Source organism: Pteronotus mesoamericanus, unplaced genomic scaffold (genome assembly GCF_021234165.1).
Source record: "Pteronotus mesoamericanus isolate MK-2021 breed Mesoamerican mustached bat unplaced genomic scaffold, CSHL_Meso_final scaffold_1186, whole genome shotgun sequence".
NCBI lineage: Eukaryota > Metazoa > Chordata > Mammalia > Chiroptera > Mormoopidae > Pteronotus > Pteronotus mesoamericanus.
The window spans coordinates 16,466,135-16,492,104 of record NW_026555302.1 but is presented as its reverse complement, the minus strand read 5'-3'; the positions used below and the strand labels follow the sequence as shown (position 1 = coordinate 16,492,104).

At 57.7% G+C, this 25,970-nt stretch overlaps 1 protein-coding gene and 1 pseudogene across 1 annotated transcript; one reads left to right on the top strand and one right to left on the bottom strand.

The window, feature by feature from the left end:
* Positions 1-576: 576 nt before the first annotated feature.
* F11R (F11 receptor) lies at positions 577-22,714 on the bottom strand. Its single transcript, XM_054587880.1, has 10 exons — positions 22,566-22,714; positions 3,277-3,345; positions 3,041-3,148; positions 2,802-2,948; positions 2,444-2,646; positions 2,215-2,317; positions 1,994-2,101; positions 1,771-1,783; positions 1,446-1,494; positions 577-1,363 (listed from the first exon to the last, which is right to left on the bottom strand). Exons 1-10 carry the CDS (start codon positions 22,624-22,626, stop codon positions 1,328-1,330), a joined length of 897 nt encoding a protein of 298 aa, XP_054443855.1. The 5' UTR covers positions 22,627-22,714; the 3' UTR covers positions 577-1,327.
* LOC129081844 (40S ribosomal protein S20-like) lies at positions 17,094-17,495 on the top strand (annotated as a pseudogene).
* Positions 22,715-25,970: the final 3,256 nt, after the last annotated feature.

The window sequence follows — 25,970 nt, the reverse complement described above, 5'->3', positions numbered from 1 at the left end:
GCAGCAAAGCAGCAAAATGGACGCTAGGAAAGGCCCTATTTGCTAGTTAATCAATGGACCAGGGATCTGTCAACGGGGAGACAGTAATTTAGGGCGAAGACGGGCCGGAGTGCAAAGAGGCGCGAGGCCGGGTGGGCCTGCCCACGCACACAAGCGGCCGCGGGGCCCGGTGTCCAGTGACCTTTCCCTTGAACGCCGGCGCCACTAAATGAAGGAATGACCCTGTACGTTCCGGCTACAGATGTGCCCCCAGTGACGTGGGAGAGCCTCCGGCCCGAACTCTGGAGCGCTGTCCCTGCGGCCTTGCGAAGCCTGCTCCTGCGTCCGGGTGGCGGGGGAGGGCGGGCACTTTCTCTGGACGCGGTGATCCATGCAGAACCCTGAGCACCACGGCCACAAGAGGGCTCTGGGCCCAGGGGCTGAGGTCGGGAAGCCCCCACCCTGAGCCAGGAACCAGGAAAGGGTGGGGCGGGGAGCGGGGACCAGCCCAGGTTTCTGGGGAAACAGGGCTTCAGGCACTTCCCTGTTTGTACGAAGAGGACTAGGAACCTCCCGCCCCTACTCAGAGCAAGAACCTTTGACCAACCACGGTTTTATTTCAAGCTACATCCGAACACACACAAACACAACCTCATCAAAGAGCCAGAAGCTCCCCGACACACACTCGGCGTCGGCGTCGGCGCAGAGCTCAGACCACACCTGCAGCAGCCAGCGCGGCAGCCTCAGCCACAGAGGGTCTGTCCGGTGGTTCGGCTGCAGCTCCAGCCCAGAAACCCACAGGCTTCTCGTTCCCTGAAAACTCCCCACAACCAAAGGTCCCGTGTCTCCTAGGACGCAGTGTCTTCTAGGACGCCGTTGGCCTCGGTCGGTCTGCTCGCGTGCAGGGCGGTGCAGGAGGGCCCCGGGGCACTCCCCGTGGGGACGGGGCAGGAGAGGCGGATGGCGGCCCCAAACAATCACTGCAGCTGCTCAGGTCCCCAGGCCGGGGCTGCCCCTCGCTGCTGAGGAAGGAGCCGAGGCTCCAGGCCCAAGGTCCCTGTTCGAGGACCCTGCACGCTGGGAGGCGAGCGCCCTCCACGCCTGTGTGAAGGGGGTCAGCGGGCTTGGCCAAGACTCCCGCTGGGCTCCTCGCCGGCCCCCCAGCAGCGCCAGGAGAGGAGGGAGACAAGGGGGGAAGGAGGGCTCCCGGCCGACATCACGAAAACATATCTCCCGAAGGACAAAGGGTCCCGGGGGCTGGAGGACAGAGGCGGCATCCTGCGAAACCACAGCACCAGGGGCCGAGGCCGGCGGCACCCGGGCCGGCCGGCTCGGAGGGGGACCCGGGTCACACCAGGAACGAGGAGGTCTGTCTGAACTCCCCCTGCGGAAGCGAAGCACACGCTCAGAATCCCCCGAACACGCCCCCCGAGGCTGGAAGGCCCGGCCCCGCCCTGCACACTCACCTCACTTCGGGCGGAGGGCTGGCTGTAAATGACCTTCTTGCTCTCAGTCCTGCGGGCAAACCAGGGGATGGAGACGCTCAGACCCCCAGCCCCTCCCCTTCAGGCCTGCGGGCAGCTCCGGAGGCCCGAACTGAGACCGGCACAGAACCACAGGGCCCCGGGGGCGGGGGGCGCGTGGAGGGAGGGGGGCAGCACGGAGCCACAGGGACCAGGTAGAACTCCAATGTCCTTCCCAGCGGCCCACAGCCCCGACCTCCCAGCTCCGCCCCTGGGCCCATCACAGCTTCAAACCACCCCGGGGGCCCCAGCACAGTACCGCACTCACCCTTTCTTCGTCCCTGAAAGAGAAGAAGGGAGACCATGTCAGCCGAAGAGCACGGTGCAGAAGGGGGGGGCCCCACACACGGCACCGGCGGGGGGCAGTGGGGGCTCCTTGGAGAAGAGCCCCGCACTCGCGGGCTGCGTCACGAGGGCACCCACACCACGCCCGGGACCTGTGCCCGAACCCGGCACGGGATGAGGGAGACCCTCCGAGGGCAAGTCCTTACTGTCAAAGTAGCCGCGGCGGTAGGCGAACCAGATGCCGAAAACCAGCGCCCCGAGGAGAAGGAGTGTCACCAGGACCGCGGCCACGATGCCCCCGACGTTCAGCTCCACTGCGGGGTGCAGACGAGAGGTCGGCGCACGAAGTCTCGCCGCGGCGCCAGCACACCGCCCGGCCGGCGCGGAGAGCGGCCCCCACGCGGTGCGAGCCGCGCCCCACACGCACCTGCCTCCATGCGCACCGCGTCCGACATCATGGGCATCCCGTAGCCGTTCCGGGCCTCGCAGGTGTACTCCGCCGTATCGAAGGCCGAGACAGGATCGAAGATCTGGGGGCAGGGCAGCCAAGCGCCTGCCTTTGAGGTTCTGCGACCCTAATGCCCGGCTCCCCCGGCTGTGCGCTCTCCCCCGCCTTCCAGGGCTTCTGCTCCTGTGCCCCCGCCTCCCCTCCGTACCAGCTCCCCCGTCTGGGGGTTCAGGCTGTAGGAAGAATTGCTGAAAGCACGGCTGTTCTTGGGCTCCAGAGGCATCGGGACCCCATCGCGGTACCAGAGGTACTGAGAGGGCGGGGAGCCGTCCGTCTCGGAGCAGGTCAGCACCGCGCGGCTCCCAATGGTGGCGGAAGAGGGGACGTCAACTGTGGGCTTGGACGGAGGCACTGCAAGGGAGGGCAGGTGCTGGGCACGGCGCGGGGGGGGCCGCCGGGAGCTGCAGAGCCGGCGAGGGCGTCTCCCCAGCCGTCGGCTCCAGCCCTCCCTCGCCAGGCGCTCGCCCCTCTGGCAGCGCCACGGAGCCCACCCAGAAGACACGCACCGAGCACAGTGAGCTGGACGCTGACCTCCCCGTAGGTGGTGCCGCCTTCGTCCGAGACCATGCAGGTATATGTCCCCGTGTCCTTCCGGGTCACGGAGTGGAAGGTGATGCCGGTGTTCGAGAAGGTCACCCGGCCCTCATAGGGGGCTGCGGGGAGAGGGCACCAGGGCGGAGTGAGCTGGGGGCTGGGGGCTGGGGGCCGGGGCCGGGCGGAAACGGGAGGGAGGCGCAGGGCTCACCTGTGATCTTGCTGTTGTAGCAGACGAGGCTGGTGATGTCACCTTGGGCAAACTTCCACTCCACCCGGGGAGAGGAGAAGCCGGAGAAGGAGCAGGACAACTTGGCAGCTGTGGGCGGGTCCCGGTGAGCAGGAGGAAGAGGCCACACCCATGGACAAGGCGGGGGGCGGGGCAGGGGGGGACCCGGGGGCCTTGGCCTGCTCACCCCTCCCCCGGCCCAGCCCCTGCCAACTCACGTTTATTCTCAGGAACTTGGACTTCGGGTTCGGAAGTGTACACGGATCCCCTGCCCAGCGCCAGCGAGCCTGAGCCGAAGGCGAGATGGCGCGTCAGAGGCGGGCCGCGGGCGCGGGCGTGGCCTTCCCGGTTCAGGGGTGGCCTTCCCGGTTCGGGGCGAGCCGGCCGCCAGCCGCCCCACTGACGGGGCGCCGAGTTCCCTCCCACACGCCCTTTCCCTTTCTGTTCACAAACCACAGTGTTTCTCAGAAAAGCCACTGGTCTAATGGAGACAGGCGACAGAGCGAAATGCCACTCTTTCAAAAGCCAGGCCCGTTTTGCCCGGCGGGCGGGGCTCCGTTGCCTGGAGCGCTACACGGAAAGCTCCCGGGTCCAGCCCCCGGCCGCGGAGCCTACAACAGGCAACTGGTCGATGTTTCTTCTCTCTCTCCCCCGCTTCCTCCTTCTCTAAGGGCACTGAAAACATGTCCTCGGGTTCAAAACAACGAAGTCTGGCCCATTTCACCTGTCATTTCTTTCTAATACTGTTACCTTGTATCTGTGTATTTGGAATTGCACGTCAATGTCAAATCTATAATTAAATGTAATAACAGACACGGAAATTAAGAAAAATACCAAACTGAAAACCGGGCACATGGCATCTCTCTGTTCTCATCAAGACTGGCTGCTGGCAGGAAGGGCCCTCACCGCTGCCCCGGTCAGCTCTCTCTGCTTTAATGATCAGGACTTCGTGTGTTTTAGAATCTCAGATTTTACAATTTGCTGCCAGTGACGCGCACTGAGGGGCGAATCAGGCGCCTCCTCAGGGAGGGAGGGCCCGCCCGACCGCTGGGGCCGCTGGCTCAGGAAGACCCTCAGCCCCCAGGCCTCCAGGGGCAGCGGCCTGCGTGCCTGGCCGGCGAGGGGGGCAGGTGCGCACGGCGCCCACTGCACCGCACCCAGGCTTCCGTGGAGCTGGCCGAGGCCTCGTGGGACTTCTGCTGCCTGATCCTGCTTCCTTGCCTCCTCCCCACAGGCGTGGACCCCAAGAGCAGACCCTGATAAATGTCTTGGGACAGTAACTCACACCTCAGAGTGACGCAAGCTATGGCACCACCCACATAAAGAGCAGCTGCTAATTAGACTCAAAACTAGCCTTTGAAATAAAGGGCTACACCAAAAAAAAAACAATGTCACTGCCCATGGGCTTGGTGGCCATCTGGGCACTGCCGCTGACTCAGCGGCAGCTCCCTCCTGAGACCCTCCTCCGCTGGCACGTCTAAGCCCGTTCGGTCTAAGCCCGTTCGGCCCGCCCGTGCCCCCGACGCCTTCCTCCTCGTCGTCCGGACCCCGCGGCTGGACCCAGGCTTCTCCTCCCTCGATCAAAGCCCAGGCCCCGCGCCTGCAGGCCTTCCCACCTCCCTCTGAGCAGGACCACGGGCCGCCCAGCCTGTGTCGGCCCCCAGTCCAGCCCCACAGCCACGCCCTTCCTATGGCCACCAGACCCCCCCCCCGCCGCCCCCTCATCCCCGAACGAGCCCCTGGGTCCGGGCCGGCCCCACCTCTGCTGTGCACGTAGCTGTGTGGCCCGGGCGACCCCCCATCACTTGCAGTCTCGTTTGTACAATGGGGATAAAAGCAGTTTCTGTATCACAAGGCTGTTGCTGAGAGAGAAACAAGCTCTAATACAAAGCACTTACAAAAGTGTCTGACCGACAGGAAGCACCAAATAGCAATTATATCATCACCTGCCCATAAGCCCTTCTGCCAGGATTCTCTTCCTGACTTCGATGTTTTCTTTAAGTAGCCATAAATGCACAAATACAGAGAGGTAAATACTGCCTGGAAAACACCTGCCCTCCAGCCCAGCAAACCGCCTCTCCTCTGCTCCTGGAACTGCTGGGGGACACTCCTCTCAGGACCTTCATGGGGGGCGGGGGGGCCCGCGGACCGGAGGCCTCCCTCGCTGCATCCTGCCTCTTGCTCACCCGCGGTTTCCCTGCCCACCCCTCCTCTGCTCTGCGCTTCCCCTTGCCTCCTCCCAGCGCCCTTTGCCCTTAACCTTGAACTCACACTCAGCATGTTGTACACATACACCGATGCCCTACTAATGCACACGGTTCACCAAAGCAGAGGGGCATTTCACCCTTTCGCTTGTACTGCTTAATTTACTCTAGGTTCACGGCAAAAAAGGCCACAAAGCCAAGGGCAGCCAGACTTTTGGCCCTTTCACGTACAGAAAACCTTCATTTAACCTTGCACGGCTCTCTCGCTAGAAGTTCCTTATTTATTTCTTTTAGAGAAGGGAAGGGAGGGAGAAAGAGAGGGAGAGAACATCCGTGTGTGGTTGCCTCTCGCGCGCCCCCCACTGGGGACCTGGCCCGCAACCCAGGCCCGGGCCCCGGCTGCGCGTGGGACCCGCGACCCTTTGGTGCGCAGGCCGGCGCTCGGCCCGCGGAGCCGCACCCGCCCGGGGTCCCTCCGAGCTTCCCAAGGAAAGTGTCTGCACACAGTTTCCAGCCACCACCACCGTTCACCACCCAGTCGACTGCAGTGTGGCTCAGGCTCTGACCTTGGAATTAAAATTACTTCTGCTGAGGTCGCCCACCATCGTGTTTCTCAATTCTAAGAGGCCCTGACCACAAAGTGAGAGCTTCTTGGGGGAAAGTCACACTGAACGGACACACAGGCTGTGAACCACACCCCCATCCCAAAAGCGTTAAAATAGCCTTAGAATCCAGAGCGCGAGCACCTGCGTTTCCGGCTGCCGCCTGCGGCCTCCGCGGGCCGTTGCCCTGCCCGCCCCGCCCGCCCGCCCGCCCCGCTCGCCCCGGGAGGTGCTCGCTCCCACGGTGTCTGGGTGCAGCCCTCGTGCTTCGCTTCGGTCTGGGCCTCTGTCTCACGCGCCTGCCTTCCCGAGCTTCGCTCCCTCTGCCCCTCCCTTCATGGGAGGGGCCCCCGACATTCCATCCTCGCCTCTCCCTCCACATTCTGGCAAACGCAGCCCCCCATCCACCTACACCCCCACTGCCTCCCCCCGAGCGGCAGACCCCCATCCCTGAGCCCCCCGCCATCCCAAGGGCTTCCCGCCCCCTCCCCTCGCACACTGCACCGCCCCCCCCCCCCGCCTCTGTCCCCCCGCCCCCTGCAGGTCGGTGGCAAGTCTGCTCGGCCCCTTCAGGCACCCCCATCTGTCCTGGACTCTAGCAAATCCAACACTGAGCTTTACGATCAAGGTCACCCCCCAGGTGCCCTCGAGCGGGCGCCTCCTCTCCACCCCCGCTGCCCCTTCCAGCGCCACGACCCCCGCACCCGGACTGGCTGCGCTGTGCCCCCTCACGCCCGCCCTCTGCTGAGTGCTTGCTGCCCGTCAGGCACTGCTCTGAGCTCACTAGGCGGCCCATCGTTTCCTCCCTGCGACGACCTGCCGTCGGGTGATGCTGTTTTTATCCCCCTTCCTTTATCTGGGGACAGAGGCCCCGAGCGGCTGCGTGGTGGCGCAGGTTCCAATGAAGGCCACCCCAGAGGCGGGGTGGTGCTGGTCCCCTCCAAGCGCCACCCCGCACAGGCTTCCCGCGCCCCGTGGTGCCAAAGGCACCCTGTGAACTCCGCCCTGGCTGGGGGCTCGCCGAGGGTCCCTCCCTGGGTCCACTCCCAGTCGGGGCCGGGCCTCGTCTGCAGGCCAGGCCCCCAGCCCGGGGCGCAGGAGAGACAGCCACACTTGGAGGTTTCTTTCCCTCTCTCTCTCCCTCCCTTCCTCTCTAAAAATAAGTAAATAAATTTTTTTTTTAAAGATAACACGCAAATTCTTCAGGCAGGCAAGGTTTCTGGCACCACCTGACCTTGTGACAGCTTGTCATCTTCATCGCCCTCTCTGCTCTCGCAGTTTACTCTCCGGTGACACCGAAGCGCACACAGTCCCCAGAGGAGCCGGCTCCTCAACGCGCTCTTCCGGCCGCACGGAAGGCCCTTTCCCGCTTTCTCGCACGCGCGGGCACGCGCGTCCGTGTCCAGAGGCAGCCTGAGCTCACCTGAGCCAAAGCTTCCCCTGCCCTGCGCGCGCCACGTCTCTGTACCCTCGGCACACAAGCTCGTCCCTCGCCCCCCCCAACACTGAGCCCCAGGGAGCAGGGACCCCACGTTCACTACTCTTCTGAGAAAGCGTCACCAAGCCTAACATCTGATGCAGGTTTGCACTAAACACCACAGAACCTTAACAACTTAGTCATAGCAGACTAGTCACTGTAACATGTATGGCTGACCTGCAAAGATAAGCCTATTTTTCAAACTGGCAGATAGGGCATACCCAAAGGAAGGAAAAAGCAAACTGGATTTAAAACCCAATCTTTAAACAATTTTAATATAGCAAAGTATTTTCCCCTCAACTGTCCAGCCCTCAGGGGGGAAAAAGAGTATTCTATTAATCCCTTTTTAAAAGTTTAGATTTGTGCCCAGGCTGGCGCTCAACCCACTGAGCCTGTGTTTTGGCCTGTGAACCTAAAGGTCGCCGGCTGAGTCCCAGTCAGGGCACCCCGGTTGGGGGCCTGTGAGAGGCAGCTCATGTTTCTCTTGAACATCGATGTTTTTTTCCCTCTCTTTCTCCCTTCCACTCTCCTGAATAAATAAATGAAAATGAAATTTTTTAAAAAACTTAGATCCATAACTTAAAAATAACTTTTTCAAATTGGCTTCGAAGTTTCAAACAGAATTAAAGTTCCCTGCCCAGAGGCATTGCCCCCCTTCATTCTGCAAAGGCGTCTCTGGGCCTGCAGGTGACAGCGGAGGGGGCGCCCTGGGGGCGGGGCGCAGGGGGAGGGGGGCGTGGCGGGAGTCCCAAGCCGGGGCGGAGCGGGGCGGAGGGGGCGCCCTGGGGGCCGAGCGGAGGGGGCGGGGCGGAGGGGGCGGGGCGGGAGTCCCGGGGGCGCCGGGACGCAAGCTCTAGAGGAGCCCAGAGCGCAGAGGCCACCCTCAAAAAGGTCCCTGGTTGCTACGGACGGGACTGTGCTCCCTTCAGATTCCTCTGTGGAAGCCCTGCCCCCCAGCACCCCAAAACGGACTGCGTTTGGAGACAGGTCCTTTCACCTGGCGATTAAGCTAAAATGAAGCCCCAGGACACCCTCCGCCGACCTGACTGGGTGCTGGTGCCCACACAGGACTAGCTGAGGGGGCAGCAAGGGGGTGGCCGTCTGCAGGACGAGGGGCTTCGGCAGAGGCCAACCCTCCCTGCGCCCCGGGACCGGGCTTCCAGCGTCCAGAGCCGTGAGAAGCTGCCCTCCGCTCTGGCAGCCCGAGCACAAGGGCCCAAAGGTCTCGGGACGCGCGGTCCACGGCCCGACTGCGGCCACTGCGTCAGCAAGATGACATCTCTGCACCGCGAAGGGCAGCAAAGGAAACCATCCACGAACTGAAAAGGCAAGCTGCCGAATGGGAGAAAATGCTTGCAAATCATGTTTCTGATAAGGAGTTAATATCCAAAATACATAGAGAACTCATGCAACTTGATGGCAAGCCACTCCCCTGCCAAAGAGTCCAATTAAAAACGGGGCTGAGGTTGCGCTGACCAGTGTGGCTCCGCGGGTTGGGCATCATACCGCAGACCACAGGGCCGTGGGTTCAATTCCCGGGCAGGGCACCTGCCTGGGTTGCGGGTTTGATCCCCAGTCAGGGCTCTTACAAGAGGCAACTGATCTATGTTTCCCTCTTTTCCCCTCCCTGCCTCCCCTTTTCTAGAAATAATTTTAAAAATTCTTTAAAAATAAATAAATACTCCCGACCGGTGTGGCTCCGTGGATCGAGCGCCGGCCTGCGACACAAAGGGGCCGCCGCTGAGACTCCCAGTCAGGGCACAGGCCGGGCTTGCGGGCCAGGCCCCCAGCAGGGGGCGCACGAGAGGCAACCGCACGGGGATGTTTCCCTCTCTCGGTTCCCTTCTCTCTAAAAATGGATAAACAAAAATCTGTTTCCAAAGTGATTAATAAACAAACGAACGAACGAACGAACGATGAGCCAAGATTCTACAAGACATTTTTCCAAAGACATACAAATGACCAACGGGTACCTGAGAAGGTCCTCAGACACGCAAATAACAGCCACAGTGAGGAATCACCTCACATCCGCTAGAATAGCTAGTATCGAAAAGACTAGAAATAACAAGTGTTGATGAGGATGTGCAGAAAGAGAACCTTCGTGTAGTGTCGGTGGGAATATAAGTTGACGCAGCCACTATGGTAAACAGTATGGAGATTCCTGAAAAAAATGAAAAATCAACTACCGTACACTCCGGCAATTTCACTTTTGGGTATTCGCCAGAAGAAAATGAAAACACGAACTGAGAAGCTGAATCCCCCATATCCACTGCAGCATTATTTACAGTAGCCAAGTTATGGAAACAACCCAAGCGCCCATCAACAGACAACAGAGCTCAGCTGGTTAGAGGGTCGTCCTGTTACATGAAGGCTACAGGTTCGATCCCTGGGCAGGGCACATACAGGACCAACCCATGACGCATCCATGCAGGTGGCAACAAATCAATGTTTCTCTCTCTAAAACCAATAAATAAAAATCATTTTTAAACATACTGAAAAAACAGGTGATGGAATATTATTCAGCCATAAAAAGAATAAAATCTTCAACTTCATCAGTAGAAGAATGGAGAAATAAAATGTGCTGTATCTGTTTGGAGGAGGGAGATTCACAGGATAAAATGTTATTGGCCAATAAAAGAATACTTATCTATATATGTATATACCTTAGTTACCTATAATGTATATGTGAATAGTTTTCAAAGCATCTTGTGACGAAATACAGTTTCTGAAAGAAAAAAATAAAATCTTGCCATTTACAACAACATGAAGAGAGCTTAAGGGCCTTGGGCTGAGAGAAATAAATCAGAGAAAGACCTGTACCCGACGATTTCAGTTGTATGCCACTCCCCCACCCCCAAATACAAACCCACACCAAGCTCATAGAAACAAAAAACAGACTGATGGCTCAGCCTCCGCAGGATGTAAGGGGCAGCGGGGGGGCGGGGGGGATACAGCGAATGGCACAGCACCACGTATTTCAGGTTGCTAGGAGACTAAATCTGCCGCGTTCTCCTCAGAAAGCCCTGGCCAGGCACCTCAGCGGGTTAGAGCACCGTCCCGACGCCAAGGCTGCGGGTTCGATCTCCAGTCAGGGCACATACAAAACGCAACCAATAAGTGCAAAGATAAACAGAACAACAAATCAATGTTCCTCTCTGTCTCTCCAAAAAAGAAAATCAAGAAGTAAAAAAAAATTAACATTCTGTGCCTGTTTGGTGACAGGGGACGCTGGAGAGCGGCGACCCGTCCGCAATGCACCGACTATCACATCGCTACGCTGCACGGCGGAAACCGACACCATGTCGTATGCCGGCTACAGCTCAGTACGAGGAAAATAATTACTTTTTTAAAAAATCAACAGACCTCTTGAAGGCCTTCACAAGGCTTCTCCTATACTTTTAACTTCCCGTACCTGCATTACAGACACACTACTGAGCATCGCCAGACGGGTAAAACATGAGCGTGAATAAAACAACAGCAGCAGTTACCTCCTGTAAAAGTGGGCGCATGTGCTCCCCCGAGCCCTGCACCTTAGGGCCTGCACCGCCACGTCCTCTCGGCAACGCCGCACAACGACGGTGACGGTGGTCCCCGCCTCAGGAGTTGACTGGGGCACAGAAGCTCCAGGCCCCAGAGCAGAGCGGGGCCCTCACCCAGGAGTCCCGCTCCAGCACACAGCACGTTACACAACAAGGCACACGGTGCCATCCCAAAGGTCAAAGAGGTCTGTGCTGGCATAGAAATATGCCCAATATGGAAAAAAATCTGTAAAATATGATCCTGCTTTTATTTTTTAAGGTTTATGAAAGAAATGTAAGTTAATGTTTTAGTACAAATAACCCAGACACAACTCGGCTTCCTTTTCATTTCACATCATTTCACAGATTGCCTTACGCAAATATTTCTGTAATGAAAAGTCATGATTTTGCAACCGAGGGCCACACGCTGCGCTTTGGGCTCCTATTTCTCCGAAGCCAATCGCAGGGTGTGGGCACGCCCACCGGCACTGGCGTGTGCGGGTCACGCGTGCACAGCGGCCACGCCAGACTTCTCTGCATTGCGGCGGTTTTCGTATGTGCGCCAGCACCGACCCTGTTCGTACAGATACCACCCCTGACCTAGGATACGCACACAGAATAATTCTAAGAGCCCTGGCCTGGTGGTGCATTTGGTTGGTTCATCAAAAGGTTGTGGGTTTGACCCCTGGTCGGGGCTGGAGCAGGAGGCAGCCAGGTGACGTCTGTCTGTCTCTCTCAAGTCAATGAACATGCCCTTGGGTGAGGATTTATTTTAAATCTGTAAGAATAGATTCCAAACACCTGACACTGTATTGATCTGAGACGCTAGACCACAGGCAGCTCTTCTATATTCTACATTTGAGTAATAAGTAAACACGTATTAAGTGCATAGTTAATATTTTTTTATTTATGTGAATATGAGAAAAGGAGTGGGAAAAAAATAAAAAGGAAAATAAATCACAACAAGGAAAATAAATAAAACAATGCCAAAATAGAGGCAGAAACAGAGACGAAAAAAGGAAATAAAAGATGATAAAGAATAACAGGAAATATAAAAATAGTATCACACCAGGAAGCACTGAATGATTCAATGAAACTTTAAAGGTGAAATGAGTTAACAGATGTGTAAGAAATACAAGATCACTACGGATACTATCAAGATCCTGGAGTGTGTGTGTGAGTCTGATACATTTCCAGGAAAGAGACAGGGCGGCAGGAACCAGAGCACAGCAGCCGCCAGGCGGGTGAGCAGCAGGTGGGCGAGCAGCAGGTGGGCGAGCAGCAGGTGGGCCAACAGCTGGCGGGCGAGCAGCAGGCGGGCGGGGCGGCGGGAGCGCAAGCGCAGGCGCAGGCGCAGGCAGGGACGGGAAGGGGAGGGGAGGGGAGGGGAGATCCAGGCACTGACACCCACGCCAGTTCCCGCTCTCTACCTCCCAGGTGGGGCTGGCGGTGTATCAATCTGCAGGACTGCGGTGTAACCTTTGAAAATCACTTTGTATCTGAGTAGTAGTAACAACTGAGGCAAACTGTATAGACCCAGCTGGGTATCTATTTGTCCCCTCTGTGTGCTTTCCTTACACTGCGACTGAGGTAGAGCCCAAGTTCCCGCCTGTGGAATCTGAGCAAGGTCTTGGGACCACCGGGGCTGACGGCAGAGGGGACATTGAGCCCCGACATCAAGACTTGTGCCTGGGGCCCTGGCTGGTGTGGCTCCGTGGATCGGGCACCAGACCGTGCACCAAAGGGCTGCCAATTCGATTCCCACTCAGGGCACAGGCCTGGGTTGCAGGCCGGGTCCCCAGTAGGGGGTGCACGAGAGGAAACCGCACATGGATGTTTCTCTCCTCTTCCTCCTTCCCTTCCCCTCTAATAAGTAAAATCTTTTCTAAAAAAATTAATACACCAAAGTAAATACATAGAATCTTAAAAAGAAAACCTCGTGCCTCATATGCACTATCTCATTAAATTCTCGTGGAAGCCCCAAGATGCTAATGTCCATTTTACAGATGAGAACACTGAGGCTTAGCACACTTGCCCCGAATCACAGAGTTGCAGACGGCAAAGTGGGACCCGCAGCCGGAGTGAAGCCTAAAGGGTTGCCCAGAGGCGCGGGCACGGGGGCTGCTGTGGGCTGTTCAGCACAGCAAAGAAAAAGAAACCCCGAACGCCGGATGGAAGGTGCACAACCAAGGGAATTCTGCCGGGCACACACAGCGGCGTACGGCAGGAGGGCTGTTTAACGGCTATTTCGTTAATACATATTCTATACAGGCACCACACGTTCATGAGGAGGAAATGAACCAGGACAGCAAGAAGCTTGGAAAGCTCTTCGGCAGGTCCAGGTCGAGTAGGGAAACTGAGACAGAGAGCTGAACACGCTGGCCGAGCAGTTTGCAGCCAGGCGCAGACGGGGTCGCCGAGGGTCACCGGGCGAAGGAAGGAGGCACGAGCGCCTGCTGAATGTATCCCAGGGCAACCTGGGAACCCAGGGGCCTGGCCCCCGTGGAGACGAGACAACAGCCAGGCTTCAGTCTCCGCTCCAGGCCCAGCACTAGAACCGACTGCAGAGGCTGAAGACCCCTCCTGGCACTGACCAATCAGAGGGCACCCTGACCCTGAAAGGACTGATGATAAAAGACAAAGGACCCAGTGTCGCTCTCCCTCTGGGAGCGGCCCCACCATCCCCCGCCTCCCCCTCCCGCGTCTTCCCCACAGGCAGGCAGCGGCAGCTGGTCCCAGGCTGATCCCCGGAACCTGTCCCCAAAACCGTTTTCTCCGACTTCCCAGGGAGCCCAGGCAGCCCTGCCTGGCATCTCCTGTTGCTTCTTCGATACTAAACCCTTACTGGTTTCATTGTCCACGACTTTCATAAACGTACCCTCACGGGTACGTGGACTCGTGTTGTGAAATCTTTCCCACACCACGTCAAGCGCCCACGCACGGCAGCGGCCCCGCCAGGAACGGAACGGGACGGCCCCGGGCGGGACTGGGCCTTTCTCTCCCGAGCCTACGCTGCCCCGCAGGCTGACCTGCCGTGGTTCAGACTTGTCCCGGGCAGAATGGCGGGATTCCAGGGAGGAGCCCACCCAGAACCACCCCACAGACTGGGACCGCGTACGGTGCCAGCCAAGGTCCGCTGTGCTCCACCAGCCTCCCGATCTGCACCGGGTGAGCTTGGGTGAGTTTCTTGGAAATCCTGACCCCCTGTTGTTACAAGGTAGGAGGCTGAATTTCTTTGATCTCTTTTTTTTTTTTTTCCAACCCTTGAGGTAGAGCTAGAGGTTAGGGTTTGAGAAGAAGCCAGGCCAAGGAAGGAAAGGAGAAAAATGGACAGCTGATCTTTAATTTTGGCGTTCAGCTGAAGCTGCTTTCTGGGGGGTCTTAACAAAACCTTCTACTGGATAAGTAGAAGCGTGCACTCCACTCAGCTCTGAGGACAGGGGGCGTTTACTCCGTCTGGCTCATTTCAGACACTCAGGCGACTGAGAATCTTTGTGGAGGAGAAAGGGGAGGCTGGGAGGCGTGGGAGGTTTGAGATGTGGACACACAGTCGCTGGGAAGACTGCTTACTTGCCAGTACTTACAGAAATGGGAAGGTTTAACTAGAAGTGATCAACTTGACATGGCCAGAATGTATCTCTTTTAGTGCCTAAATTAATTTTTGCATTCAAAACGAGAAAAGCCAGCTCTAGGTTAAACTGAAAGAGTGGGAAGCTTATCTTGATTGCTAATCAGAAGCCCCTGGGGGGGCACCAAGTCAATACATACTAGACTGTAAACCCAGGAAGACCAGTTTCCGGGGGGCGAGCCGGCTCCAGCCGCTGCGGCTGCGCAGGGGTCAGGGCCTCAGGGACGGGCAGCTGTGAGGCTGCTGTTCGGCATCTGCCCACTTGCCAGGCCTGGCCCTTTCCTGGACCCGCCAGGGCTCCAGGCCCCCTGTCCGGTCTGGTCCTTTTCCTGTGTTTTCCTGGGCTGGGCTCTGCCCCTTCACATTGCTCTTTTGGCTTCTGCATGGGTACCCAGAGGAGCGGTTTTCCCTCTTCCTTCTCCCCACCCCCCTCCTCCTTTCCTTCTGCTGGTCCTGGCGTCTGGACCAGGGGCGCCCCAGGGGAAGGCTCCCGCCCGCCTGGAGGATTAGGTCCCAACGGAGGACAGAGACCGGGCAGCCCCCGGGGTGTGTGACTGAGCCCGCAGCTCCCTGGGACAGCTGGCTGGTGGTGGCCTGGCTTCTGGAAGAAGCAGGCTGCTTCAGCCACCCCGTTTGCTGAGCCGAGTGCCTAACGCAAGAATGACCACCTAGGCTGTGCGGGGAGCTCCCATGGAGCAGTCTGTCTTTACGGAGGGAGGGCAGGTCCAGGAGGGGCTGCACTGCAGGAGGCCGAAGTGGGGTTCGGGAAGAGGGGAGGCGGAGGCCGGCATGGGGCTGCCGGGCGCCGGACCCCCTTTCTCCTTGCTGATGGTTTGGGAGAGGTTGAATCTGTCATGGGGGGAAAACTACTAAGGCCCTAGTACATACTTTATCTGTTCTTTCCACATTACAACTTACACTCACCAGTACTTCGTATTAAGGTGCACAGCATGGCCGCTGGACAACGATATACCTTACACACCAACCCCCCCGCCTTTCCTCTGGCACCCGTCAGCCTCCGTCAGAGTGAAGCTCTGTACAAGTCTTGGTGCAGACGACAGCCCTAGGTCCGTTTTTAAATCAGAACCTGTTCCCTCCCAGCTGGACATGTTACGCAGCAACATCTATTTTTCCCAATCAAACCCGCCCATTCACCTGCCAGGGCAAGACTTTCTTGAAACCAGCACGATGCCCAAGTATCTTTATTTCAGGTATTTAAAACTAAATGCACCAGATACTTGACTAAATGGGAACATAATGATTTTAAAGGAACCTCCCAAGAGGAAACTAACCTTGAGGCTGACTGAACACTTGCTGACCATCTTTCCTTCCTTCTCACATCCCCGAGAGCCTCGGGGACAGCCTCCCAGGGCACCCGCCCTGCTCAGGATGAGCCAGAACAGCCCGGAGTCTCCCGGGGGACCTCGAACTCTCAGCTGGCTACGCACTGGTCTCTCCGGTGATAGGCAACCAGCCCACAGTGCCTCAAGAGTCCCCTTTCGGCGGACATAGCCATCCACTCGGGGAAATCTGACCGAGATCCTTACGAAAAAGGCCAGCCCAGCCCCGGCTGGCGTGGCTCAGTGGACTGAGCTCCGGCCTGTGAGCCAAAGGGTCACCGGTTCGATTCCCAGTCAGGGCACTGGCCTGGGTGGCAGGCCATGTCCCCAGTTGGGGGCGCACGAGAGGCAACCGTACACGGATGTTTCTTTCTCCCTCCCTTCCCCCCTCTCTAAAAATAAATAAATAAAATCTTCTTTGTTGTTGTTAAAGCTACTCTTTTGTAACACAGCCTGGTCCCACTGTAAAGTGAGCAATGGGGAGGTCTGGCCAGGCAACGGCACAGTCAGTTTTAACACCGTCCTACAGCTGGACCTGTTCACTATTCCCGAAGGAAACGGGCGAAGGCTCCCCACATCTAAGCCTTTACGGTTCTCACAGATGACCCTACGCTACATGTTGTTTGAAAAACGTCCCACAAGTGGGTGAACGGATTTACAATCACTGGGATGGCAACCCCACTGCTGAGTGTTAAACCAGCTCTTTGCTTTGCCCGGGAGGCCGTCCGGGTCCGGGGCCGGGGCGGTGGCTCCCGGTCGCCAAAGCCCCTCGGGCCCTTCTGCCTCCTGAGGCCCCTCCCAGGTCACAGACTTCATGAAACCCAAGTCCTTCTAGGAGAAGCTCGGTTTTCTTTCCCTACAACTTTGAAATGCAAATGCCTGGTCTCCTCCGAGAGCTCTTGTTGGGCCACGCTTTACGTATTTTCAATGTTTTTAATTTTCTTTATTTTCAAAGAGAGGGGAAGGGAATGAAAAACAGGGAGAGAAACACTGATGTGTGAGAGAAACATCAATTGGTTGCCTCTTACCCGCCCCCAACTGGGGATCTTGGCCTGGAACCCAGGTCTGTGTCCTGACTGGGAATCGACACAGCGACCCTTCGGTTTGCAGGCTGGAGCTCAATCCACTGAGCCCCACCAGCCGGGGCTGGGCCATCTTTTAAAACACAAATTTGGGGCTTCTCTTTGAGGAAGTCACGGTTGCAGCTGCAGCTCAGCGCTGTTCGCTCTCAGAGGAGCAGGCTCCTCAGGAAGCTGCGCTGCAGCAATGGCTTTTAAAGATGCCAGAAGGACTCCCGTGGAAGCAGAAGTGGTGAGTCACCAAACCAGAGGGACTCTGACCAGCCCGAACGCAGTCTCTGGAGAAGCCGTGTGTGACTTGGTGGGGCATGAAGGAGAAGAATCTCAGCGCGGACGGACCAGCGGGGAGGCTGAGAATCTCTACAAGAAAAACTCCCTGTGCAGAGGGTTCTGAGACTGGGGACCAGTTTCAGACCAGGGTCCCCAGCAACTCATTGACCCGCACGGCCCTTCTGAGGTTGTCAAGCAGGTTACTTCCATCAGTTCGGAGCCAGGAGTTAGGGATGAAGTCACCGTTGCAGACGCCGAAATCAGTCTTTTTAATAAACTATCAGTTGTTAAAAAAAAAGTACAAATTTTGGGGGGATAAGTCTTATCAAAAAAGGAAAAACTTTAGCTATACATGAGCAAATCAATTTAACTTATTTCAGCGGTTCCTTTCTAAATCAGTGAATTCTGATAAAAGCAATTGAATATCTAGATATCTTGAAATAACATGAAATATTGAAACACTGATTGCTACACAAGTCTTAAGTTCACCTACTTGTAGGTTTTTATTACAAAGAGGCTGTGGAGTGGGCACATGTGGAAGGCAACAGATCAATATTTCTCTCTCCCTTCCTCTCTAAAATCAGTAAAAATACATCCTCAGATGAGGATTAAAAAAAAAAAATAGAACACTCCACCCAACAGAAGGAGAACATATTCTCTTCAGGTATACACAGAATGTTTGCTGACATAGACTGTTTTGGGGGCCATAAAACAAATCTCAGTAAATTCACAAAGGTTGAAACAAATTGTGTTTTTAACAATCTTTTTAAATAGTAACTCTTCCATCCTGTGCCCTCAACGGGTTTGGCACTGACTCTGACAGCCCCCTGGGCCCTCGACTCTAAGTTTTACTGGGTTAATGTGTGTCTGCAGGTCCTTGGAAACAGAGAAACCCAGTTGTGTCCCCGTCCTCCCGTCCTCCCGGCGAGTCGGGCGCCTGGGGAGGTGGTGGTCACAGAGGGTGGGAGCACCCGGCCACCGAACAGAACCCCACCCCCACCCCCGCACAAGCAGGTCGCACCCAAGACAGAAAGTCACTTCTTTCTACTGCTTTATGAAGAAATCTTTGTTTTCTCTATGCACCCCATTAACGATTAGAATTTTAAGTCTCTTTCTTGCTATGATTTTGTTTTCCTCACCCAAGGACATTTTCCCCCTCCCACTGCTATTAGGGGGAGAGAGAAACATCAACGCACAGAGAAGCACAGATCAGGGGTCATTCGCATCTGGCCTGGGGTCGCACACGCCCGCACCTGGGCCAGGACCAAAGCTGCAGCCTAGGCGTGTGCCCTGACCAGCAATCGAACCCACAAGCTTTCAGGTGCAGGGTGATGCTCCAGCCAACTGAGCCACACCAGCCAGGGTGCGATGATTTTGGTTGCATTTGTTTAAAAAAACCAAAAAGGCCATGGCTGGCGCGGCTCCGCGGATTGAGTGCTGGCCTGGGCACCAATGGGCCCCGGTTCGATTCCCAGGCAGTTGCAGGCCAGGCCCCCAGTGGGTGGGACCACACACTGAAGTTTCCATCCTCTCGTTCTCCTTCCCTTCCGCTCTCTCTAAAAATAAAATAAATAAAATCTTTTTTTTAAGAAAAGTAACAAAGGAAGGAAAAGGACGGAAAGAAGCCAGCCAGCCTCTGGCTTTCTCTACAAATTCATCCAAACTTCCCTTCTAGACTTCTGAGCCTCCGGGGACCCTCCAAGTGAGAGGGAGCTCCAGCCCCGGACCAGGGAGGCGGGCCCACGGCCCCCAGCAGCCACCAGCTGCAGTACCCTCAGTTCACCTTCACAGGGGCGGCCTGCTAGCAACACCTCCGGCTTCCCTCACGGCTTCTTGACGGACTGGCCTCTGCCACACACTCAGAACACAGTCATCACCAACGTTCATTGGATTTACAAGTGAATCTGACATCGCTGTGCACGCGGAACCCAGGCCCAGGGCTCCCACTCGGGCCTGCCCTGTGACCGCCTCCCCGCCGCCGCCGCCTCGCCTGGCGCTCCTGGAGGCTGGGCTGCTACCAAGAAGGGCCCTGTGGGCGGGGGAAGCTGCTGCCAGCCCAACAAAGGTGTGCAGGTGGCCGCACCTACAGTGACGTCAGCGGCCCTCGAGCCGGGCAGGCAGCGGGCCCAGGGGGGCTTTCGTGGGGCCCCTCCTGCCCGCTCCCAGCAGAATTTCCAGTTCAACCAGCTGAGCTCCTCCCCTCCCCCTCCGGCCTCTCCATTCCAAAGGCTGGTTGCTCCCGTGCCCCAGCCCCAGGATCAAACTTCCTGCCAGCCAGCTGCTTCCTCCTGTCTCCCGAGAGAAATCAAGACGCAAGCCAGACTTTGGACAGAAACTCTGCTTATCAGGGAGCCCCAGGCAGCTGAGCTCCGAGTTTTCAATGCCTGGAAAACCCCAGTGTGCGTCCACTGACTCCGCTTCCCACAATCCCCTCAAAACGCTGAAAACTCTTCCACAATTCCATTTGAGAAGTGGCCACCCAGGTCTTTCCTGGTCATGCGAAGAGGAAGCTGGCTTGAGTTAGGGCTCTCCAAGGTCTCTCCGGGCCTGAGGTCGAATGTGAAAAACAAGCTCCACCGTTTCCTCATCTACCACCTAAAATGTTATCTTTCCGCAGGGCTCTCAGCCCCGGTCCGCAGCTGCCCGGGAGGGGACGTTGCTGGCCAAGGCCCCAACACCAGTCAAACCGATACGAAAAGCTCTCCGGGGCACGTTCAGTGACATCACCAGGAGGAAGGACGCGATAGGGTATATACAGGGTGCTCCTTTCGTGTAAGAGAAGGAAAAAGCAAACATTTGTTGATAAATACTTGCATCTGCATAATAGAACACTGGAAAGATACGTCCGAAACTATGGGGAGGCACAGTGAACAGGAACGGGGTGGGAGTGAGACACCCCCATCCTTTAATATCACTTTTTAAAAGATGTTATTTGTTTATAATATTTTCAGGGAAAGGGGAGGGGAGGGGCGGGAGAAAGAGGAAGAGAAACCCAGACAAGCCGCGGCTTGCAGGGCCGACCGCCAACCCCTTCGCCACCTTTCCCTTTGCCGGACGGCGCCCAGCTGCCTGAGCCGCACCCGTCAGCGCCGTTAGTATCGTTTTGATTCTGGAACCGCACCAAGGTACTAACCTGTTCTAAACAAACTTTTTTATAAAAGGATAAAAAAAGTCCAGCCCCTCTAACCCAAACCAAAACGAGGCTGGCGGCCCCAGACAGGGCTGATCTCAAACACGGACGAGCAACACCGGGCAGGACAGCGCTGGGGGCTTAGGACCACCCGAAGCGGCCGGGATGGCGCGACCACTCGCTCCCCAGCTCTGGCTGCTGTCAGTTGTGAGTTTCTAGTTTCCAGTTTCGGGGCACATTCCCTTCCCCAGGGAAGCTTCACTGTGGGAGGGAGCAGACAGGAGTGACTCACTGTCTGCACCTCTGAGGCGAGGCCTAACCCTGGACAGCAAGGCCAGAAGCAGCATCCGCAGCATCCGCAGGGCTCACAGCCGACCCTCAGCAGCTCCCCCATCCTAGCGCTGCCGGTGAGGGGCAGACCCAGGGGTGGACAAAGGGGGAGGGGGGAGGGCAAAACCACAGTTCCAAAGTGCATTCCCCTCCCCCCCACGTCGTTCTGTTCACACTGCCTGGGAGATAGCTGGAGACTTCAAGCACCGGCGCTGGGGGGCAGGGCTGCCAGGTTAGCCTCGGATCTGAGGCTCCCCCAGCAGGCTCAGGCCATCCCCCCACCAGACTCCCCAAGGTGGGGCTGGGCCTTTGCCTGACTGTCCACCACGTCCTGCCCAGCCTCCTCCCGGACGCAGGCGCACAGTGAGGGGCAGCCCTGGAGGGAGAGTCCATGGGCATCTGTGCACACGTCCACCGTCCCGGGGGCTCAGGACAGGCAAGGCACCCGAGAAAGGACCCTACTTATTTTTATGCTCTTGCCACTGGCATCTCCCGGGGTCTCTCCCTGCTTTCCATCCTTGCAAAATCCAAAACGGATGCCCAACACTGCCTTCATGCACCTATAACGGAGCTACAAGCCCGGACGGAAGAGATCCGGACAAGCTTGTGGTTTTCTTTTACAGGTGAAAAGACTGAGCTTCTAGCCCTAAGATCGCCAAGAGCACCGAGCCACGCGGAGCTGGGCCCCAGGCAGCGGCCTGGCTGCGACGGCAGCCTCCGCACGAATCGGCAGCCTCCGCACGAATCGGATGGCGCTCCCTGAAGCAGCCTGATGTGGCCCCCGGTCCGTCCCTCCACCCCCTGGAGATGTGACCCCCCGGAAGCACGGTCCAGCCCAGGCCCATCTGCTGGGGCTGCCGCTGAGGCACTGTCTCCCGATTCCCCGCCCAGACCAGAGGGCTCGCCCCGCTGGGAAGGGCGCTCCCGCCCCGTCCGGAGCCGGACGGCCGGGCTGTGGCACAGGAAGCGAGGAAGCAGAAGGGGAGCAGGAGTTCAGCGGCCTGGCACACGCAGTCGCTGGCTCGGACCGCGGGCAGGGCACCGACCGCCCTCTTCGAAATGAACGTGGCCAAACGAAGCGACCTAGAACCACCGCGATATAGTCTATGCATTCCTTTCCTTGGACACTTCCTAAAACTCAGGCCTTGAGGGGAGTTTGTTCCCCCGACCACAGGCTCACACAGCCGCGCACAGAAGCACCGGTGCCCAGGCAGGGGCGGCCCGCGCGGGCCATGGGGCAGCGGCCTCCTGTCCCCGCGGGGTCCCGGCTCCCCCGCCCCGAGCATCCACTGGGCCAACCTCGTTTCTTAAGGCCATGATTCGACAAAGGGACTTTGAATGCTGTTTTCTGAGAAAACTCAGATTCCAATTCTATCTTCTCTTCCGACTTTGCGCCCAGAAGCATTCGCGGAGCCGGGGGACACAGAGACCCCTTCGCCTGCCGTCCAGGGGACCGCCGCCCGCCCCGCCTCCCCGTCGGGCTGCGGGGTCGCTTCGGGAGCGGGACACCCGGGGCCGAGGGAGTCGGGCGGCTCGCGGCTGCGCGCGGCGGGGGCCTGCGCCCTCCCCAGAGGCGCGCGGAGGCGACGCGGGGCGGGGCAGGGTGGTGGGCCGGGCCCTCACCTGTCCCCGCGGCCCGGAGAGAGCGGGCTCGACCCCTGCCGGGCCTCTCGGCGGGTGCGCAGCGCGGCCAGCGCCCCCCGAGCGGGTGTCAGCGGAGGGGGCGCGACTCCCCGGCGTGGGGGCCGGGGTCCAGCCGCGCACCAAGGGGGGCAGTGGAGGAGGGGTCCGGCACCGGGCGCGCGGAGGGACGCGGAGGGCGCGGTCGGCCGCTCTGACCCGTCCCCGCCCGCGGGTAGGACCGTGGGCGCGCCCGACTCCAACCTCCGACCCGACCCACCGATCCCTCCCGAAACTCCGGGAACTTACACAGGATCACCGACGCGAAGAGAAGCAACTGTCTCCTCCCGAACTTCCCTTTTGTCCCCATGGCGACCGGGACCCCGAAGCGCCGGCGGGAGCCGAGCCCGGGGACAGACCCAACTTCGGGCACAGCCTCGCGGCTCGAGCTCCGGCCGCAGGTTGAGCCCGCCGGCCCGCCCTCCGCGCCCGATTGGCCGGCGCCCGCCCCTGCGCGTTCCGGTTGGAGGAGGCAGCCGTCGCTCCGCTGCGTGACTCACGGCCGCCAGGTGCCGCTCCGCCGGCCGCCGCCGCTCCTCAGGGGCGGGGCGCAAGGCCAAGCCCGTGGCGCCTCTGATTGGCGGGGAGACGGTCGCGAAAGGAGACGGATCCCTCACCTTGCGCAGGTGAGCGCACCCTGATTGGGCAGCGCTCCCGAAGCGGGGTCTCTGACTGGCTGCCCCGTGGGAGCAGGAGGAGCAGGGGAACCCCTGGCGGGGGCAGGAGGGGCTGCGAGTGGTGCCGCGGCCCCGCGGAGCGGATTTGCACGGACGTGCCGGCTGCTGTGGAAACCGTGGTCACGCCCTTTGGCAACGGGAAGCCTCACAATGACGTGCCGGGGGGTAGGAGGAGAGGACCGGGGAGCGGTGAGGGACCCCTGAAACCACCGCAAACCCTGTTCCCCTGTGGGCCGCGCTGGCAGCAGCCCTGGAATGGACCCGCAGGCCGTGGACAAGGAAAAGGGAGGTGGAAGTGGAGAAGAAGAGTTACGTTTTTCTCAAGGAGAACCTTAGGCGCACGGAGACCGAATAGTGCAAATGATGCAAACTGACCTACATGGGCTCCAAAAATATCACCGAGTGACTGGACGTGTCCCCGAGCGTGTCTGACCTGTCAGAACAACCCTACATTTCAGAGTTACTTTCTCACTGCGACTGGTAGTTGGGTGCTAACCAAGCTCCTCTTTCTATAGACTCTGTTTCTACTAAAGCATTCTGTAAATACAGAGTTACATCATTTTTAAGTGAAACTCATGCTCAACAGCTTTGCTCTTTCTAGTTTCTGCAGTGACTTAATTTTAGCTGGTTGTGGTACATCCAGGCTGCCTTTGGGAAAACTTCCTGAACGTTAGCTCACTGCAGGTAAAGAAGTTTACACTTTTATACAAAGCAGTAGTATTCCTTGACCTTTTGCTCGTTTCGTCTCTGCTCACATTCCTTTGGTCCATCCTCCGGGCCAAAGGTCCACTTCTGGTTCCACCCAACCTAAAGCAGTGGTTCTCAAGCACCTGTGGGTGCCATAGGGAACTTAATGCACATAACTATAAACCACGGTCCCCGACTTCAAATGGCTTCCAATCTGCTTCTGAGACAAATACAGGAAATGACAACCAGTAACCAAAGGAGAAACTGCATATCACTACGTTGAAACGAATAGGCAGGTGCCTCCCAAGCACAAACCTCTGTTCTTTACCCGCAGAGGAATTGAGAGTCTTGGAGAGAGACATATATGCACAAAGTTAAGGATGCGAGTGGAGGGGTGCAGGGGAGAGCGGGGAGAAGGGCCACCGCTGTGCACTGTGACTGTTGGAGAAAACTGAGATGGGGGTGGGCAGGAGCCCCGTGTGCGCCTGACGGATGCCTTCGGTTTTCTAACTGATGCTGTTAGTCCTTTTGCTTGGGGCGCAAGGAAGGCCAAATCCACATTTGCAATCTGAGTGCAAACATTGACATTCATTCCTGACTTCATCTGCCTATGCTTTTCAATTTCCCCTTGGCCCTGACGTGTGTTTTCCCTTCTGGAAGGCGGGGGTCATGCATGGACAAGCATACCGCGGCGGATGCCGCGCTGTGCTACCCAGACTCCCCTTCAGGACGGGAAGACCTGTCCCATTTGTCCCCGGGGGTTGGCCCTCGGGGAGTCACCTCCACTGAAGAGAGGCGCCAGGCCCTGCCCCCCCCCACCCAGGGTCTCCTAACTGTGTGTTCACGCATCAGGCCAGAGAGGGACGAACTGAGAATACGACCCATTCAGGAGGAAGCACGACAGTTCTGAATTTGCACAGTCGGATACCACAGTGTCCGATTATGTAAAATAAAAATGGCAGGACTATAAGGAGAAAGAGACAAATCCAAATTGCAATGACAGCTTTCAGGCTACCTCTGGGAGCAGCTGATAGAACCAGCAGATTAAAAAAAAAAGTACAGAGATATGAATTTGAACAAAATAAACAACCTAATTGACATAATACAACACTGCACCCCAAAACTGCAGAACAAACTTTCTTTTCCAGCGATCATAGAACATTTACAAACACTGGCCCCTCACTTGGCCACAAAGCAATTCTCAACATAGTTTAAATTTTTCAAATCATATAGTGTACATTTTCTGACCCCAGTGGTGGTTAAATGCATCTGTTCACTTTGTAAAAAGCCTTCAAGCTGCACTTCCGTCCAGCTCCTGTGTTCATAGCTCTGCTATTTTAGTTATCACCTTGTGTGTTATTTATCGTTGTGTGTACATCTCTCTAAATCCACGTTTTACATGGCAGGTGCTGTACCCGCATTATCCTCGTACACTTCCACACCCCTCCAGAGACGTGAGTTTTTAACTCCCATTTTACAAAAAGAAAAGTGGGAGTTGGCAGAGCTAAAGTCACGTGCAGTGACCGTGCATCAGAGCGGAGTCTGACCTCTGACTCGGAGCCTGTTTACACACGGACAGGCCGCCCTTCGGGAGCGTCACCCGCTGTCCTCGTCCCATTCTCTCCCCGGGAAGTCCCGACAGCTCAGTACAAATTCCACGGTGATGGCGTCCCTCCGCCCTGCTGGTCAGACAGAAATGCAGCGAAGCGGGGCCTGAAGCGGGAGAGCCCGCAGCGCAGGACGCAGCCCAGGCGCCGCTCCGGTCTCCGGTTTCCTGACCGTCCATGGAATGCGGTTGTGACATTTCATCTGGTTGTTTCTCTCCCTTCTCCTTCAGCTTAAAAGCCCCTGGAGGAGAGCAGCACACACATTCTTCCCATTCTTGTGAAATTCAGCTCCTAAGACACTGAAACCACCCACAGCGCCGAGTAGAGGTCAGGGAGTGTGGGGCCCGCTGGGCCGCTGGGAGCGGCCGGCTGGGAGCAGGCCCCAAGGTCAAGCTTGGAAAGGCGGGGCGCGCCAGCCGAGCCACAGGTTGCGAGCGGCCAGGCCGCGGTCTGCGCGTGAGTCACTAGGCAACAAGGGGCTGTTGAGAATTATCGGGCTCTGATAAGATAAAAATGTTGCTTTGAGATTGCTCCGGCTGTGACCTTTCCAGAGACTGAAATCAGAGGATTTGGAAAGTCGGGAGGAGACTGGAAACGAAGGCCCGAGGCTCCGCAGGTGGTGGAGGAGCTCAGACCGAGCGCAGGAGGGAAAGAGAAACGTGAGGTCGGCTGGGACCACGCGG

Bases quoted from the DNA above. Each gene is read 5' to 3' on its own strand.
- F11R (XM_054587880.1), bottom strand. From the start codon at position 22,626: ATGGGGACAAAAGGGAAGTTCGGGAGGAGACAGTTGCTTCTCTTCGCG. The intron at 2,949-3,040 runs GTGAGCCCTGCG...CTCTCCCCGCAG, and splicing joins CTACAACAGCAAGATCACAG to CCCCCTATGAGGGCCGGGTG. The intron at 2,318-2,443 runs GTACGGAGGGGA...CCCTGCCCCCAG, and splicing joins ACCCCCAGACGGGGGAGCTG to ATCTTCGATCCTGTCTCGGC.